The 19,687-nt window shown below is 42.0% G+C and overlaps 1 protein-coding gene across 10 annotated transcripts in view; it reads right to left on the bottom strand.

Moving 5' to 3' along the window:
- The window catches only part of NEO1 (neogenin 1), a 205,191-nt gene that overhangs the window by 93,238 nt on the left and 92,266 nt on the right, over nt 1-19,687 (bottom strand). For all 10 annotated transcript variants that reach the window (XM_051628379.1, XM_051628374.1, XM_051628380.1 and 7 more), the window contains exon 5: nt 16,670-16,806. In XM_051628379.1, the coding sequence (XP_051484339.1) occupies nt 16,670-16,806 (137 nt within the window). The remainder of the gene's footprint in view (nt 1-16,669; nt 16,807-19,687) is intronic.

Here is a 19,687-nt window from a genome sequence, read left to right as displayed (position 1 = left end):
AAAACTGGGTCTGCAAACAGGAAAAATAATTGATTGGATCCACTGCTCCACTAAGGCCCTCTCATCTTTACCAACCCATGATGTAAACTTCCAACAGGATGTTACTGCAGAAACCAGGCATATCCCTACAGTAATTGCCCACCAGGAAAACCACTTTTTTCCTGATCAAATAAAAAGATTGAGAGCTTAAGCTTCTCTGTATTTTTTTGTTGCTTGTAATCACACCAATTCTGTAGCCTTGCTCTACACATAAATTAAGAGTTATCCAATTGCTTTCCTTTCCAGATCAATGATTGGGGGCCTATCTTCACATCAAAGTCTCTTCTAATTTAATTCTAATTTACAAATCCCCAAAATAAACTTAATTACATTCCACTTCAGTAGCAGCTTCCACATAAGGAACAAGCAAACAAGCTAAGACTTTGCAGTGTGAAAAGAAACTACTGAAAAGGATACAATAAAGGCTTATAAAATCATGTCTGCTATAGTGGGGAAATAAGGATAGATTGCTTCAGCCTTTTCCCATGCAAGCAAGAAAAAGAAGAGAAAAATCAAATCAAGTTAACAGAGATTGGTTCAAAACAAAGAGAAAGAAGGTGCTGTTGCTCCCAGTGTCATGGGATGCTGTGAATACAGGATGTTTACACGGGGGGAAGGGGGCAGGAGTGGGGGCTGGATTAACAGAAATCTACTGAGGATTGCTGAATCCTGTACAAACTACGTGTGGCCCAGAAAATCCCCAGTCTGCAAATGGCTGGAGAACAAGACCTAACTTAAGGAAAGCAACAAATATTCCTGCCCTGTACTTAAATTCAGCCATCTGCTTTGGACACTGTTAGGAATAAGACTGAATACACCAGCCTTTTGCTTGGCCTGGCACAGCTCCTGTTGCATTGCTGGGTTCATGTGGCTCACGAAAATATGTGCATGCTAAAACTCAGCAGTCCCACACCTTTGTCTCCACAGTGCTACCACCAAAACAGGAGGATTTTAAATACACAGCCACGCTCTGGCCCTGAGAGCAGACTGGTCTGGTCTCCAGAGCCCCTGTTCCCATCCATCCCATGGGTTGCTCCCCCAGTTCCTGTCCCCATCCCTGTGCCAGCCACACTCCTCCTTGTCAAAGCAAACAGGAGGACAAATCCAGCACCAGCCCTGGTAGGGGCCACATCTTGCACTGGGAGGTTGAACACATCCATCCCAACAGATGGGTAAGGATAGACTATGGTGCTTTGATCCCCAGTGTTCTTCCCAAGGGAGAACACCAGGAGGGCTCTTCAGGCAGCAGCAATGAACGCACCACTAAAGCACAGTCTGTGCCTAAAGGGAGCAGACCCTTGCACATCCTGGACACTCAGCATCAGATCTGAGCTAGTGTGACAAACCTTAAAAACATTGCACTGTGCTGACAGAGTAGAAGTCTTACAAATTTTAATAAGAGTTGAGTTAGAGGCAAGATGGATTTGGAGTGTCTTTCAACTTCTCTATGACTCTGAACAGAAACACCACAGCACTGTGCTGTACCCCAAATTTTATGTCCTGTCTTTTCAAACTAAAAATATTGGTGCCTAACAACCTCAATATAGGAAAATTAAAAATAAACTCAAAGCAATCTTTGTAAACTGTGTAAATAGTTGCACAAAAAGCACAACTTCGAAATAAGCTTTCAGTTTTCCGGAATTAAGGTAGGAATCTGGGGGTGTGTTTCTCATCACTACTGCAAGAACTGGTCTCAAATGGACACATGGAATGGGTACAGAGGAGCCTTGCTGTGAGCTGCACTGCTCTGCCCCTCTGGCAGGGATCAGCTGAGAGTTGGCCACGACTGGCACCAAGTCCTCTCCCAAGCCTGCAGTCTAGCTAAGTTTTAAACTGAGTCCCTGGCTCTATTTCTGCAGTGTAAGGAAAAATGAAAAATAAAACACAACCCCAGCATGATTTCAAAGCCCAGTCATGAACTTGCCAGACTCTTTTACCTTTACAGTTTGCTTATCTTGAAACACTTCCCAGCACCAGAGTCATTGCTGTTCAGTGATGCTGCTCACGGGAGGCAACTGGAATTCAGGACAGCACATATTTCAGTCAAGGTCTTTCTTCTTAAATAAAATACAGTAAGTTTTGGGTTCCTTAAGGTAATTACATCAAGGCAGATGGATAAGGAGCATATCTCAGATCCATCAAAGCAATGTTGTCAGTTTGCAGTATTTTAGAAAATAGTTCTTCCCAGCAAACAGAAATAGTAGAGGGTGGAGCATTCACACAATACTGATACACACCAGTAACTGGTAATAGATTAGGAAGAGATAAGAGTCTCAGTTACTCATATTTCAAGTTAGTAAATTAAACAGTGACCACTTTAACAGAAATAAAGCACTAGAACCTCCCTAGAGAAAAACTGGAGTATAAAACCTTGTAACATCCAGTCTTTTTGGCAACATGGTGCACCATCAGATCACTGTTTTGATGCAAAGGGAGGAGTGCTCTTTCAAGTAGTTTTACATATCTGAGCTATTCCAGGCAAACAAAAACATTTTTAAAATTCCCCTTCATATGCAACATCATTCTGCACTTTAAAGAAACTTCTCCTTTCCTTAGGAAACAATGATCAACAATTTTAATCCAGTGGGAAACTAAAGAAACCAACTCCAAATTTCACAAGAGAACCAGCTTCAGATCTGAAGTCACAACATTTTGCCCAGGTACCCAAAATACTGAGCTAATGTTGCCCTATGATTTGTGTGATGATGCAGAGCTTTGCTAAGAGTAACACAGAGAAAACAGGCAATGGGAATCACTTCAGAGGCTTCAGAAAAGCTTTAGTCCTTATTGCTCTTGCTTATAATGCAGCTAAATTTCACATAAATTAATAGGTTAGTTGTTTAAATCCTCAGTTCTCTTGCTTGTAATCCTCCAAGTTGATGCCTACGCTATTCCAGTTACAATCAAAAGTAGGAGCAGGAAGATTAGCAACTCTGAAAATCATTCCTATAATGGTTAATCACACTAATGATAATTTAAACAAATTAGGAGAGCAACAACCATGCAACATTCAGATTAAGTACATGACTGGAATGAAATCTACAGTCAGTGCCAAGGATAGACTCACTAGAGTTCAGGAAACCTCAACAGCCTGATCTCACATAACAAAACCTCCTGGTTCATCTCCACAAAACCTCCAGTGGTTATTTTCCCTTCCTACTCCACTCAAGTTCTTGGCTAGCTCTCCAAAACAAAGTTTCATCTCATTAATTAAAACACAATGGTTTGGGCCTTATGTTACTTCTGCAACAAAGAGAAGGTAGCAGGATAGTGCTCATACACTCCATTTTTCTATTAGCTTCTCACTGGAACCACCTTCCTCAGGTATGGTTTGTCTGCCCATGTGGCAGTTCAGGATGTGCCAGAGAGGAAGGGGAAAATATAAATGGTGTAAATCAGAGCTATGTTATTGTTGACACTGTCAGTAAACAAAGTTATTAATTATACATGTACTTGAAAAGCTGAAGAAAAATTATATGCCCAAAGGGGACAGGAATGGCAAAATTACATTTTAAAAATCCTCCCCAAAGCCTCACACATAGCTTACAGGAAAACATTGGAATTTACTAAAATGTGCACTTAACAGCATCAGCTCAACTCCCCGAAACAATGAACTGCTCAGCTCATCCCAAAACAGATTTTCATTACAGAAGACTGACACATTTTAAATTGCACTTCTAGGCTCTCAGATCCTGGCTGTGCACAAAGCCTGCCCGCAGCTGCTCCAAAGACAGGATGCAGGGCTGCAAACACCAAGTGCATCATCCATTTCATAAAAGACATTCCGTTAGAATAAACAAAGAAAATTAATTTGAAGCTGGAGCTCCAAAACACAACTCAGCTTGATGAATTACCGAGCAGGAAGCTTCAGTTCTTTTCAGAGGCTGCTAAACTTGCCTGTCTCCTCCAAGTACAATCCCACCTTGCAACAGCCCTAGGCAGAAAAGGCTCTGGCCCACCTCAGTGAAATGCCCCTCATGTTTACAGATCCAGGCCGTGACTGATGAAAAGTGATCTGGGAGGGTAGATCTGGGGGGGGGAGGGGGATCTGGGAGGGGGAAACAGGGATCTAGGGGGGGGAACAGGGATCGGGGGGGGGGGGAACAGGGATCGGGGGGGGGGAGGAAACAGGGATCGGGGGGGGGAGGAAACAGGGATCTGGGGGGGGGGGAAACAGGGATCTGGGGGGGGGGGGGAAGGGGGATGAGAGGGTTCTGGGCACGGGGGAGAGGGTTCTGGGCAGGGAAGACTTTGCAACCTACTAATGCAGGCAATACATTCATTATTTTATAAAGAGAACCCCAGTAACCCTATGTTCTGGGTATTAACTTCCCAGTGACAGCAAGGCCTCAGCAGGCCCTCCAAGGCCCCTCACCTTGGGCCTTCCAAGTGTTGTAACTTACAATGGATATAAAAAAAAACACAAACCTTGCACTTAAGTTGTATTTACAGAAGAAAATACTTTACTGAAACTAAAACCATTTTATGTGAGTCAGAGGCATGTAACCTGTGGAATGCCACTTGTAGAGCACAAGGGTTGAATTACCACACAGTAGAGCAACTCATGTCCTCACCTGGAAAATGCTTTAACACTATCCTGAGATTACACCTAACCTTCTAAGAATGCCCAAAGGAAGGTATCTTTGAGTTGGCACATAAAAACAAACAAGCCCAGCAGAGCTGTCAGAAATCAGCACTGGTTAGAAAAATATTCAGTATAAAAACATCCTTCTGCCAATTACTAACCAGTAACTAGCCTGCTGTGAGCCTGGCTTCCTTCTATCTGGTATCTTGAATTTTGGGCACCTTTCTGAAGGGAGAGCCTCTCAAGCGTCACTGAAGGGCACATAACATTATTTAGCCATTATTATTATTTATTATTGAGCCAGCAGTGTGCTCAGGTGGCCAAGAAGGCCAATAGCATCCGGGCCTGTTGTAGGAATAATGTGGCAAGCGGGACCAGGGAGGTGATCATCCCTCTGTACTCGGCACTGGTGAGGCCACACCTCGAGGAGTCTGTCCAGTTTGGGACCCCTCAAGACAAGACAGACATGGAGGTGCTGGAGTGTGTCCAGAGAAGGGTGACCAAGCTGGTGAAGGGCCTTGAGAACAAATCTTATGAGGAGCAGCTGAGGGAGCTGGGGCTGTTTAGTCTGAAGAAAAGGAGGCTGAGGGGAGACCTCATCACCCTCTGCAACTGCCTGAAGGGATGTTGTAAACAGACACTGGCCTCTGCTCACGAGTAACCAGTGATAGAACAAGAGGAAGTGGCCTCAAGCTGCACCAGGGGAGGTTTAGACTGGACATTAGGAAGAACTTTTTCACTGGAAGGGTGGTCAGACACTGGCACAGGCTGCCCAGGGAGGTGGCTGAGTCACCATCCCTGGGTGTGTTTAGAAGTCGTCTAGATGCGGTGCTTGGGGACATGGCTCAGTGCTGGACTTGGTAGAGCTGGGTTAATGGTTGGACTTGAAGGTCTTTTCCAACCTAAGTGACTCTGTGATTAACAGGCAGATCACCCCTACCTCAAATCTCTTCATGTCTGCTACAAAACAGTCTGTTTAGCTTCAATTGATACTATAACTAAAGCAATTGTGTTTACTCCAGGAATCAAAACTCCATGGTGTTCTCTTTTAAGTTATTCTCATCATGAAGATAAACCAACGGCAAGACTGTGTAGGGAATAAGTCCTCACAGCTAACAGCCCACCTCCTTACAACAAATGACTGAATTGTTTCATCTGTGGAACTTTGGGATAAAATTCCCTGCCAAGGACTGTATTTTTTATAATGAGACATCTAGTAACTGCAATAATCTAGCTCCCATTAGAGAAATAAATTATCTGGTGGTATGAGAGTCAGCTTAACTATCATAAAAATTTAACTTGAAAGAAAGTATATGTATACTTTATGGCATGGGGTCTCTCCAGAGACTTCAGTAATGCACAATGTTCCTCAGCATTTGCATTTTACCATCACCCTCAGATTCCATCATGAAATATGGTGGTGCAAAAAACAATGCAAAAGCCTCTGTTGAAATGGAAAAAAACCAAAACCCCATAAATCCAAGACTCAAACTTAAAGCTTGATTCAACCAATTAAACATGGAAGGATGACCCTGATATATAGAGAAAAATACTTGCCAGTTAGGGCATAATTTCTATAAAAAGAGTTCTCACCTAGAGGGAGAAGGCATTTTAATGAGCTGCTTAGTTCACACATTCAAATTTCTTGGAAGTCTTTGGCATATGCAACTTAAAAATTACTACTGAATCTTTCAGCTTTCATTTTTTAAATTGAAGTTCTGTCATCTCTTTTTGATAGGGAATAACATAAATAATAAAAGTCCTGTAGTCTATCTTTAGTTTGGTTTTGTTTGGTTTTTTTTTCTAACTACATCTACTATATCCTTCAAGCTGTAACAAGTATTCAAGAGCACTTGGAACAATGACCGTGCCGGGCTACCTGAGCAGCTCACCTCTCCTACATCATCACATGAAAACCAGGCCTCATTTGTAACACCAGGTCAGTTGTGCAGAGGATGAACTTTCCACCCAGTATTAATCATTCCTCCTGCCTAACTCACAAGGAACCTCATGGCATGATTCATGTAACATACCATGTGTATCGACACGCGTGACGGGACTAAATTCATGGCATTAGAGCTTTTTGTTCCAAACAATCTACAGGAAAACACATCCAGAAGCAAACTGAAACCAGGTATAGAAAACAGAGATAGCAGACTTCAATGTGTCTTCCCCCATTTAAAAGTCATCTCAAAAGTATTCTCTCAGATGGGCATTTTAGCACGAGGAAGCAGCATAATGAAACATGCAACTCTTCTCATTTGCAGCAGTAAATCTTGTGTCAGGTAAATCCTGCTCCAAACTAAGAAGTACATGTTTTGTTTGGAGACCAGACAAATATATCTAAATATAAAACTCAAGCAAAAGCTTATATTTTTTGTAACTGGTTGTCTAGGCAACCTTAGCTTATTTCTTTAAAAGCCATTCTGTGGGAGAAAGTATTTCTTTCCATAAAGCAGCAGCTGGTTCAAACCCCCATTAATATGATCTTAATTTATTAGAAATCCTAGCTGAAAGAGAAACCAGCTTTTACAATTCCCTCAGTTCAATATCAGTTTCTACATTGTAGATATTTAAGACACTGCTGCTTAATTTAGTAACATTTTCATTATCCCCAAGGATTACTCAAGAACATTTACAACAAAAACCATTTGTGTGAATTGTACGGGTTACTGGTAATTTGGTTTTGTCTTTCTTAATGGCAATTTATATATATATATATATATATATATATATATATAAATATATATAAAAGTAAATCACAAGGCTTCTTTTTTTTTTTTTCAAATTTCACAATGTACCTCATCTTCCTTGCATGTGCAGTTCTGGAGACATTATCTCCCCCCCTCCCTGCAATTCAGTCATGGGCACTTAGCCAAAAGGATCTCATCTTTGTCCTCCCTTAATGCTTAACCATTTTGGGCTGGTTTGCAATTGTTTTCATCTCCCCAGCACAAAGAACATTGTTCCAAACATAATCAAATTGTCTAGAGAATTACAGATGTTTCATGTGCAGGCACCTCATGATTAATGGTTGTCATGTACTTGGGAAAGATTCTCTGCAGAGAAAAAGCCAACCTTGCACACTACTATCTACAGACCATTATGACTCCACTGCTGGGTTGCTCCAGAGCACTCCTCCCCAGGACAATGTCCTGCTCCCTCCATGGTCCTTCCTGCCAGTCACTGCTGGGAAGAGCACGTGCTGTGAGCTCATGGGATGCAGCAGGGGCATGACATTCCCAGTCACAACGTGATCAAAGAGTGGGATTGATTTCAGGTTCCCAAACGTAGCTTTCACATCCTGTGCCAGAAGCTTCAGGGAGATGGTCCACCCATTTCCAGTTCCTCATCCTGGCCTGGCAGTGGGTGGATGAACACAGCACACTCACACCTCTGTAGCACAGTTTAAACCAAAATACATCTGCTATTCTACTGAGTGCTTGTGAAGCCTCCACACCACCTCATGGGCCTGTGGATGGTTCCTGCCCAAGGGGATGCACCTCTGCTACACAGCACACACCTAACCCCTGGCTTCACCACCACGTTTCAATAACCTTCTGGTACTTCCCCTGACCACAGGACTTAAGACCCTGCTCACATGTCCAGCACCAGGAACCAAAGGCAGCTGCCTCTGCTCAACCCTGACCCCAGGTGAAGTCAGAAAACCATCCCAGCCCTAATCTTCATGGAGTGTTTGCCCCCTTGGATGACTGGAAAACAAGAGGAAGCAGCAGGGCAGATCCCACTGCCCGGGCAGGCTCCCTCGCGGTGCTTCTCATCGCAACATCACCACTGAATTTTCAACATTTGCATGGCTACAAGGGAACCCTTCTTCAAAATGCCAGCGAAGCTCATGGATAATTTTTGGAAAGAAGATTAAAGAAAACAACTTTTTGTGCCTCTATGAAGAATCATGCCAAGCTCTCTTTGTCACCCTCTACTGTCCTATGTTTCTGAAATATGGCGAGGACTGGAGAAATGTTCCTATTGCTCTCAGAAAAATATCAAGACATACAAAAATACATACAGTGACTCACCAACTACAGATCAAGATGTAGAAACTGAGCAGCTACAAGCAGAGGCAACCAGAGGTTCTGCTGAGGCTGAGTCTGCACCACAATAGTGGGCAGCAGAAAGCAGATCACAGTATCTTTAAATACCTCAAAAGTGTGTTCTATAATGCACAGAGTGACTTATTTTTGTGGAAGTTTACAAAAGTATGCATTTCATATAAATGGGCATTTTTGGTCTCCAGGCACAGCCTGAGCAAGTGATGCAGCCTTAAAGCAATGCCACCACCACCTCCTCCTCCTTATTCCATATGTGTTTTTAAGTATTTGTTTATAACTTTTTGACAAGCAGCACAGTAGCCTTGAACACGAATGTGACAGAGGTAAAAATTACTCCCAAAGTATCTGTATTCATATCTAGTTGACTTCACAAGTAACACACACAACTCCATAAACATTAAACTATATACTTAAGAAGAACAGCAAGGACTGCTAGGGAGTCTTTTCAGACCATACAGTGGTACTGACCCAACTGACAGCGAGTTCAGCTTACACACCTTCCCCACATCAGACTCCTCTGACTTACTGCCTTTCTTTTGTATCACTGTGGGACAAAGATCATTAACAAAGGTCACATTGTAGTTTCAAGGGAAAGAAATAACAGGTACAAAGCTGATGCATTACTTTTACTCCTAACACCTTCCCCCCACCAGAGTTCTGAGATAACCAGAAAACACAGTGCTTGCTCCCAAGTACGAGCCTTTGACAGCAGCAGGTTTAGTGCAGTACCTTCTGAATCTATAACTGAAGGACAGCCTATTATCAAGATACAGCACTGAGCTTAATTAGAAACAGAAATCGATAATCTAGAAGGTATGAGAAAGGTTTTCACAATTTTCAGTGCTGGTTCAAATTCTTCCCTAGAATTGTCTCCAATAATAACGAAAGCTTAACACAAAACTAAGTCACCCCGATGTGTTATTGTTCTGCTGCTACAGGATTTAATGCACTTCTCAAACATCTACAATTTCCCAGGAAAAATGGCACATCTCAAAGCATATGGTCAGATGTGCTTTTGGGAGACAAGTCTAAGATTCTTTATGTAAAAGTTGTTCCTTCTGCAACTGTTTAGTTTTTATTTGAAAGAAAGCCTTAGCAAGTCCAACTCAGGCTGGTTAGCAAATAAAAACTGATTAAAACTGCTCTTTGTGCAAGAGAAGTTGCAAATACAAAAGCCTGCCATGAATAACCACAGTGCTTTCTGTACCAGAAACACCCAGGAGTCCCAACTGCAAATGAAACTGCTAAATGCAAAAGTAAAGCACAGCAACAGGTCACTGCTCAGAAAGTCCAACCTGCCCAGACTTCCAGACACATGAACCTTGGCACAACAAACCTGGCTCCAAGAGATCAGAAATTCCACCATCTCAGATGGTTTTGCACATGACAATGCAGCACGTATGCTGCCCTCAGGAATGTTTCAGCTGGTCTAGTCCAAACCCCCAAGCAACTGCAGTTCTGCTGCATCATAATAACATCATATTCTCAAATCTGATTTGTGTCACTGACCATTAATTTAAAACCTATTGGCTAGACAAAATACAGACTTGATCTCATTTTCTTTTAGTAGCTAAATTACTACCCAGCCATTGCATAGAAAGTACAAAAAAATGTTTTCTTACACTGAAGGACCAACTGGAGGGAAGGGAGGCCATCCAGAGGGTCCTTGACAGGCTGGAGAGGTGGGCTTGTACAAACTGCATGAAGTTCAACAAGACCAAGTGCAAGGTTCTGCACCTGAGTTGGGACAATCCCCAGCACAGATACAGGCTGGGTGGAGAATGGATTGAGAACAGCCCTGAGAAGGAGTTAGGGTTGATGGTGGGTGAGACGCTCCACATGGGCAGACACTGTCCACTGGAGAAACCAACCCTGTCCTGGGCTGTGTCACCAGCAGAGTGACCAGCAGGGCCAGGGAGGGAATTCTGCCCCTCTACTCTGCTCTCATGGGACCCCACTTGGTGAAATGTGTCCAGTTCTGGGGCTCCCAACATAAGAACATCATGGAGTTGTTGGAGAGTCCAGAGGAGGCCATGAAGAGGATCTAAGGGCAGGAGCAGCTCTGCTCTGGAGACTGGATGAGAGAGTTGAGGTATTCAGCCTGGAGAAGAGAAGGCTCCAGGGAGACCTTAGAGCACCTTCCAGGGCCTGAAGGGGCTCCAGGAAAGCTGGGGAGGGACTTGGGACAAGGGCAGGGAGGGAGAGGACAAGGGGGAAGGGATAAAAACTGGAGGAGGGGAGATTGAGGTGAGACATGAGGAGGGAGTTCTGGAGTGTGAGGGTGGGGAGAGCCTGGCCCAGGTTGCCCAGGGAAGGTGTGGCTGCCCCATCCCTGGCAGTGTTGAAGGGCAGGTTGGATGGGGCTTGGAGCAACCTGGGCTGGTGGGAGGTGTCCCTGCCCATGCAGGGGGTTGGATCTGGATGATCTTCAAGGTCCCTTCCAACCCTTAGCATAAGGCTTTTCAGCTATACAGCAAGTATTTCCAGCATTCCCTTTCAAAGCACAAAATTGGTAATTTTAACCAAGCACTACTTCTGCATATTTTTTTCCCCCAAACAATTTGCTCTGGCAGCACAAACAAAGTAGTGATCAGTCTGCTGCCATGTGCAACCTCAAATTTATCACTACAGATACACTCCCTTTAATTTTATTTCCAGTATTAGAACATTAACACAGCAAGGCATTTACTGCATAGCATTTAAGACAGGCTCTCAGACTCTGAGTGCTGTCCTAGGTGACAATCCCAAAAAACACTGCAAGGCAGAAACACAGACAACAAAAAAGAGCCATTCAGATTCTTCTCACACAAACGCAGCCATTCCCGTAGTTTCAAGTCTTCAGAACTGTAATACCAATTTTATAAGGAAAATTAAAATGGAATTTTTTTGTTTACTGTTTTCAGGTTCAGCTTTAACTACAGTAAATATTCCACCAGGAAGAGGAACCTCCCTCTGAACTCATTATCCAGCACAGGAGCACCAAGCCAGGGAAGCTCCCGCAGTGCCCTGACTCGCATCACAGGGTTCGCAGAAATCCCAGGGGCTCTGGGTACAGTAATAAATTTGAAATATTTCCCAGATGAGGAATGAACTTATAACCTCCTCAGTATTTAACTGCCACTATGGCTCTTCCAGGCCACAGGTTTTTAGAGAAAACAGAAAGCAGCTGACTACATTTAAATACATTTTCTACTTGTTTCGTTTCCCCAGCTTTTCTTTCATCACTTCCCACTCTTATCTAACGGAAATACTAGAGATTCTTTCATTGCTGGTGAGAGCAAAACAATTTTTTCCAGTGCTCTCAATTCATTCCATGCATTGTAAATAAGTCTGGTATCAAGCACCATTCCTCCTGCTGACAGCCAGGGAAGAACACTGTCACTACAGCTCTTAGAAATCTGAATTTGTACCAAAGATTTTCTGACACCAAATTATTGTCTCACTCCATGGGAATTCACCTACCCAAAGGCAACGATACCTTCAAGGTGCCTGGCCTGAGATCATGATGACATAACACTTCTTGTGCCCAACATCTGCTCAAGGAAAAGTACAAATCTGTACACACATTTTATCCATTTGCCATTTGTCCTTAAAGACCATCTCCAGTGTGGATGGGATTCAGAAATGTTAAGCTTTAAGGACTGAGACTCAGCTGCAGATCCTGCCCCAGGACATTTCATGTTCTCTTCTATATTCAAAACACTACTCAAAGGTGCAAGTCCAAATTTCGGTGCATGACACATGGGTCTATGAACTGCCCAACTTCAAACACAGCTGAGAACTTGCATTTTCTGTAACTCTGATGCCAAGCAACCCTGTGAGTTTGCTTCAAGGTGCCTCCTCACCTTGTGCCAATATGTATCTTCCCCTTTTTGAGGAAAAGGCCTGAAAATCGTGCTTCCAACAGATGGGTCGCTCAGCCATCCAACCAGCTGCTCCAAAACCCATTTCAGTCAAGATCATCTAAGATAGCTCAAACTAGCCTAAAAAGGTCTGGTTTAACTAAACTGCCTCAGAGATCACAAAAAGCACCTGAGTCAATAGATGACAGCAGGGTTGTGGGGAGATGTGGAGACAGTCCTTGTGCATATCTCAAAAAAACCTTCTACTATTATCAGTGAGTAACCAGGTTCTACAAGGGCTTGAAATTCAAAGACATTTCACAGGTAAAGGTATGAAAAATGTCACTAATTAAAAAAAAAAAAATTTATGATTCTTTCTTTTATTCTCCTCAAAAATGTAAGCTTCATTTTAAAAAAATACACTTTCTTCTCTTCAAACCCATCTAAAAAATACATGGTTTCAAAACTGAACACACTGTCAATGCCACTATTTATTTTTACCAGTAGTGAAATACTGGTTTACCCTCTGTTCTCAGGACCTGCACTGCATCCATTTTGCATAGTCTTAGAACAACAGTCTTTGCCAAAATATTCCATTAATTTTCCATTAATTAATTAATTAATTAATTTCTCAACTCCAGCTCCCAGACACTTTGTAGACAAAAAGACTGAGGAGACAAATTTGTGTAATATGCTTCAGGACCCTTAAGCACCTTTCCAGTCAAGTACTAGTTAAGCCTTTTTTTCCAGATTCAGCCCTGTGATGTATGTAGGGAAATTAAACCAAGTAATTTTTTTGAACCAAACTATAAGATAGTAGAAGGTTCCTCTAATACTTTTAAAGAAAACCAAATAATAATTAAAAGAATGGCACAGGATACCTTGTTCAACAAACTCCAAGTATGTGAAACAGATGATATCTTTAAGCATCATCAATAGGATCCAAGTAAACAGCCCCAGCTTAAGGTACCAGCTACCTGACATGGTGACAACATGAACTCTCAGGGCTGATCACTTCATACACCTGCACGGAGTTGGAAATGAGCTTTCTTCAAGTATCTCCCATCTACCTCATGGAAACACAGAAGCAGCACAGCAACATGGACCTATTCCTTGCCAGTTGGGCACAGGACACACCTCAGTGTGAGACACTTCACCCTACCCTGGGATGGCAGTGCTCTCTGCTCTGCCCTGGCTGCGTCACATCTGGAACACTGTGTCCAGTTCTGGGCTCCCCAGTTCAGGAAGGATAAAGGAGCTACTGGAAAGAGCCCATCACAGGCCACAAAGATGATGAGGGGTCTGGAGAATCTGCCCTGTGAGGAAAGGCTGGGAGAGCTGGAGCTGCTCAGCTTGGAGAGGAGGAGGCTGAGGGGGGATCTCATCAGTGCTTATAAATGTCTACGGGGGGTGTCAGGAGGATGGGGCCAGGCTCTTCTCAGCAGTGCCCAGGGACAGGACAAGGGGCAAAGGGCACAAGCTGGAGCACAGGAGGTTCCAGTTAAACATGAGGAAAAAACTTCTTCACTGTGAGGATGACAGAGCCCTGGGACAGGCTGCCCAGAGAGGCTGTGGAGTCTCCTCTGAAGACATTACAAACCCTTCTGGACCTGTTCCTATGGGATCTAGTGGAGGTGACTCTGCTCTGGCAGGGGGTTGGACTGGATGATCTTTGGAGGTCCCTTCCAACCCCCACCACCCTGTGACTCTGTAATTGCACCCTTGCTGCCAAGCAGGAACGCTTATTCTGGCAGTCACAGGGAAAGCACGTTAGCCTCCAGGTTTTTAGATCCTTGTTAAAGGATATAGGAGAACTGGTCTTGGATCAAAGTAACATTTAGTGAACAGTATTTTTATTCCGTGCACAATTTAATCTTACAACTGGATAAAGTGGGCTGTTTCTAACTACCTGCACATTTCAGTCAATCCGTACCTGGCAGTGCAGGGAAATCTCAGTTGAGAGGCATCAACAGGAACAGCATCTCACTGTCACTGTCCTAACATGTCAAAAACTGCCATCTTACCCACACTTAAGGAGAGATTTACGCATTTCTCACTGAATTGCCCTCATAAAATGTTAACAGAAGGAAAAAAGATTGACTGCCTTGGTACAACCTCTAGTATGCTACTGAAATCTCCAAACAAAAACCCCAGGTGCTTCCAGAAGGAGATGCAGAAAAATAGATGAGACGTGGGAATCAAATACCCTGAAAACAGATTTTTTTATATAAACTGCTGCTAGGCCAATTTTCTAAGAATGACAGAGGCATCTTAAATTAAGTAAAATCACGTGGTTATTAGGAGGAAAGAGATGACAAATTTTCTAGAGTAGGAGAAAATGATACAATGATCAGAGAAAAGTTGCTCGAACTATTCGACCCTTCACCAAATCATAGTAATGCTGAAATACAATTACTCACTATAATGACCCCTCAAAGGAAAGTAAAATTAAGACTATAACTAATAAAATCAGAAATGTAACTTTCCAAAATGCATTCTGTATAATCTTTAATATATTAAAATACTCAAGCACTAAAAGAAATTGGGGTTTTTTTTGTGCCATAAGAGAAATTCAGCACAAATCTTTACAACCAAATAACTAAATCACTTACATTAGTTTAGATAAGGAGCAGAGTAAACTCAGGATCACTTTCAACCCCCAAGTGACCTGGCTGTACATCTTACATTAAGGCTCTAATCTCAGTCTTATCTATGACTTGCTTAGCTTAATTGCATCATGTCATTAATATTATTAATTTCTGCCATTGCTCATAAAACTCAAACACCTCGTGCCATCTCTATAAATATGTAGGCTGGAACTGAAGACAACATAACACATATTATGGTATAAAGCCATAATAAATCATAGAATCATGGAATCATAAAGGTTGGGAAAGACCACTTAGATCATCAAGCCCGACTGTCAACCCAACACCTCCATGCACACTAAACCATCACCTTAAGTGTATAGACCTTAACCCTTCAGGACTAAAAATACATCAAACTTCCATATACTGTGTTGACAGAGAAGTAAAAACTCTGCTAACATACCTTTACATCCCATGTCACCCCACAATGTAAAACACTACTTTTTTGTCATGAAGGTTTCATCTATAGACAAGTCTTCCTTCATGGTTGTTCAGTGATGAAATTTATCCCTTCAGACACACTTTTAAGGAAGGCTCTCAGTACCACAACCCATCGTAGAACAAGTCAGTTGAGCTCTTACAAAGATACTGTATATAAGAACCACTCTTACATGTCAGGAAATTCCAGTTGAAGAAGTTTAAAACAATTAATTTTAAAAAAATGACAGGTTATCTCACGAAAAATAAAAATGGTGAAGAAGCCAAACTTCTACTTATTTTTTACCCCTGCTCCTCAACAAGTCTGCCTTATTTGCACAGGTTACGTAAGTAACGTTTTAAAATGAGTGTTACCAACATTTCAGTGCTGTTTCTAGTACAAAACAGCTGTCAAGAGTAAGCAAGACAGTCACACAAACAATAAATCAGGGTACTAAATATCTCAGCTTTTCTCTTCTGTCAAGCTCCTTGAAAACAACAGTATACGTAAGGATTGTGAAAAATACTTGATAAATATCCTTTTCAAGCAAGTCTTTACAGGCCAGTTTTCAGCTGTAATTAGCCACACTGTGACCCTTGTCACCCTTCAGAAAAGTATATGGCATTGACCACTTTTAATATTATATGAGCATATAATGAGTCTTCCTCTCTGGAGACTTTCAAGACCCTTCTAGACGTGCCCCTGTGTGAGCTGCCCTAGGTGATCCTGCTCTGGCAGGGGGGTTGGACTTGATCTCCAGAGGTCCCTTCCAACCCCTACTCTTCTATGATCCTATACACACCCTTTAACCATAGGATTACTATAAGCATCCTTTAACCATGCTCAAGATGCATTACATAAGGAAAGTCCTCACCTGAATATTTATGAAATTATAAGCAGTTCGAGTAACAAGTCAGAGTCACACAACACAACAGAACTGGGAGGTGCATGGGGGTTTCTGCTTAGTTCTTTTAAAATGGGACACGAAAACCAACAGAGATGACACAGTCAACATCTTGTGGAAAGTCACCTGGAGATCTCTGAAAATTAAATATTTGCCCTACCTTGAACTGCAAGCTCTGCCTGAGCTTCCACGGTCTCGTTGGCGTTCTCCGCTATGCAGGTGTACGTCCCCGCGTCCTGCTCCGTCACCTCACTGATCTCCAGGCTGCCTCCTGCCAGCAGCAGAAACCTTCCAGACCTGTTCAAAACAGGACATGAGGGCCATGTGATGAACAAATTGACTTCAAGTCTTACCAGAGAAACACAAGTCCTCTGCCTGAAACAGCTGCATAAACCCAAGAAGTGCTCATACATGGCATTCCCAGGAGCTGCTCACAAGGAGCCTTGGAAGAGATGAACTTTTATCTAGACAGTCAAATTCCATACTTTGGCTTCACATTTAAAATGAAGTTCAACTAGATCAATTCCACAAGAGTGGCTGATCTTTTTGCACTGTCAGCTTCAGTTCTTCTTAATTAAATGTGATCCAAAGTCTTTAGGCAATATGAACTGAAACTAAAGAAAAACAACACAACCACAACGTAAAAAACCCCTCATTTTGCTGCTACAGCTGGAATGACATATTGCTTGAAAAGTTAAGTAAAACTGTAACATGCCAGACTTATGCCTGGACAACACAAGGAACAGCAATGTATATTGTAAAATATTTAGTAATTGATTTTTTGGTGAAAAGATGGCCATTTCAGTAAGATGTAGGATTTCAGAATAAGATACAAACAGACAAATTCACAGCTCCCTTTCTGACATTGTCAAGCAATGGATTAGTGGTTCAGAATGGACTGAATTCTTTCAAAATAGTAACTGAATAGCACATTACAATTGACTTTTTTTGGTCTGTATACAGTGGCCAATATAAAAAAAATTATCTTATTTCTTGCTCCATTTGAAATTTCACTAGAAGGATGGCAGTAGAACCAATGCTTTTACCTGCTTGGAAAGGGAAAGACACAAAGACTTTTGGCTCACCTAACTCATTACCATGTTAATATTGATTTATGTTACTACCACAATTATTGATCACATTTCTGATTCAAGACATTTTAAAAACCAAACCAAAATTAATCATTAGTGGATTTAAGTGAAAGGAACCAGCCCCCAGAGAGATGTCCCACCTAGGTGCACCATAAGGAAAGGGATGCTGCTTCATGACCTAGTAACAGGAGGACTACAAAAAGTTTGGTTTGTAAGAAGTGCAGGGAATGTGAGTGAAGATTTATGTAAGTTTGAAAAGAAAACATACTGGGAGCCTTAAAAAGAGAAATGCCTAAAGAAATAGCAGAGGACTATGTGAACAGCCCTGCTAACAGGTTCTCAGTAAGAGGTTTGTCATTAGACCTTTGTCTGGAACTGCTCAACAGTGGTTCAAGGACAGAAAGTCAGAAGATGAGAAGACACATCTTGGGTTATTTTAATAGTGGTTTATTGTCATTGCAGTAAAAAAAGGCAGAAGCCTCCTATCATGGATGAGATGAAAAATTAGTACATAGGAAAAAAGAAATGCTTTAGTGGTAATCAAAGATAGCGAAGGATGAGCTATCTCCTGTCTCCAGCAAGAAAAATCTGCACAAAGGAGATGTGAACAGGAGCTGCCAAAACTGCACCACTTTTCTTTTTTCACCCTGTTCTTCCACTTTTGTTGTACTGTATTTATCTGTATTCTACACAGGTAAATTCATTAGATTTAAACCATACAACAGGGGCTGGAGAAATTGAAAAGCAACAGAATCTACAAGTCTTGGCCTACACCACCTCCAAGGCAAACGTGACCATCTAAGGACATTCTAAAACCATCCAAAGAGATCTAAGAAAATTATCCTCTTCCTGGTTGTTGAACCTCTCTGTTTGCACCTGGATATCAACAGCCCAAGAACACAAAAGAGCTTTCCAAACATTGTCACTGTGAACAGAAACAACATCAATGAGTTTATTTGTGAGAAGAGCAGGTTAGAGATGTTAAGGCTGCACTAAAACCATGTCTAATATAAAATAAACTCCTAAGATGAGTCTGGACCTTCACATGTGCACATAAACAGTTTTGTATCTCCTTTTATTATGTAAAATAGCTTATTTGGTTATTTGTTCATGGTGAATTAAATAAATCTGACTAGCATATAATCTGCTAAAGGCTAAGATGAAAGCAGAAAGAAATGGAGCCAACTGGTAAACGTGCTCGTCAGGACACAGGAGGAGGAGGAAGGTTGTGCAGAAAGGACTGCCTGGATGTGAGACATTGAGACTAAAACAATTGCAAAGGACTGATAAAAGACTACCCAGATGTGAGTGTCATCTGGGTGACATGCAGTGCCTTTTCCTGAATATCTACCAATTTCTACAGTTACCCATCTAAAGCAACACGTGCCTTACAACGCTTGTTCTGCCCTGGCCAAGCTCTGGAAAAGTGAAGGAGACTCCTGGTTACTAACCAGCAATTAAGGTGTTACCAAAACTCTACAAAACTATTAGATGTTACTGTATTAGGCAACAAAAGTTTGCCCTCAACTATTTGCAACATGGCAGCATTTCCATGAACTACCCTTTCTGTCAAGAAACAAGGTTATCTAACTTGCAGTCACCAAAATTGAATCCCATGTTTTGATTCTCTTTGATTATTTTCCTCAAGAAAACCTAGAGGAGAGTCCAGAGTTTACCAATATCTGACCCAATACAAGTCCACTGCTGTTAAAAACATGGAAGAAAACAATTAATCTCCTTGGTCATCCTCCCACATGCATCAGCTGTGAGAGAATTCTGGGCTTAAAGCAAAACTGCCTTGGTAATAAAGTAAAAACATCTTAATTTTGTAAGGACAACGAAGCATTTCCACAAAAGAGTGAAGCAATCACATTTCAGACACCAGAGACAAAGAATCAGCTCAATATAAAAGTGATAACATAATTTACAGTGTCATTAAAAATAACAAAGATTGATCATTCAAATGTCAGGGAACAGTAAAATCAAATTCAGGCCTTTTATATGCATTCCATACAGCTCTCAGTTACACACTCGTAACACACAATTACCTGAGCTGCTCTGGATATCCAACTCACACACTATTTAGT

Source organism: Apus apus, chromosome 10 (genome assembly GCF_020740795.1).
Source record: "Apus apus isolate bApuApu2 chromosome 10, bApuApu2.pri.cur, whole genome shotgun sequence".
Lineage (NCBI taxonomy): Eukaryota > Metazoa > Chordata > Aves > Apodiformes > Apodidae > Apus > Apus apus.
This window is presented reverse-complemented; position numbering and strand designations above follow the sequence as displayed.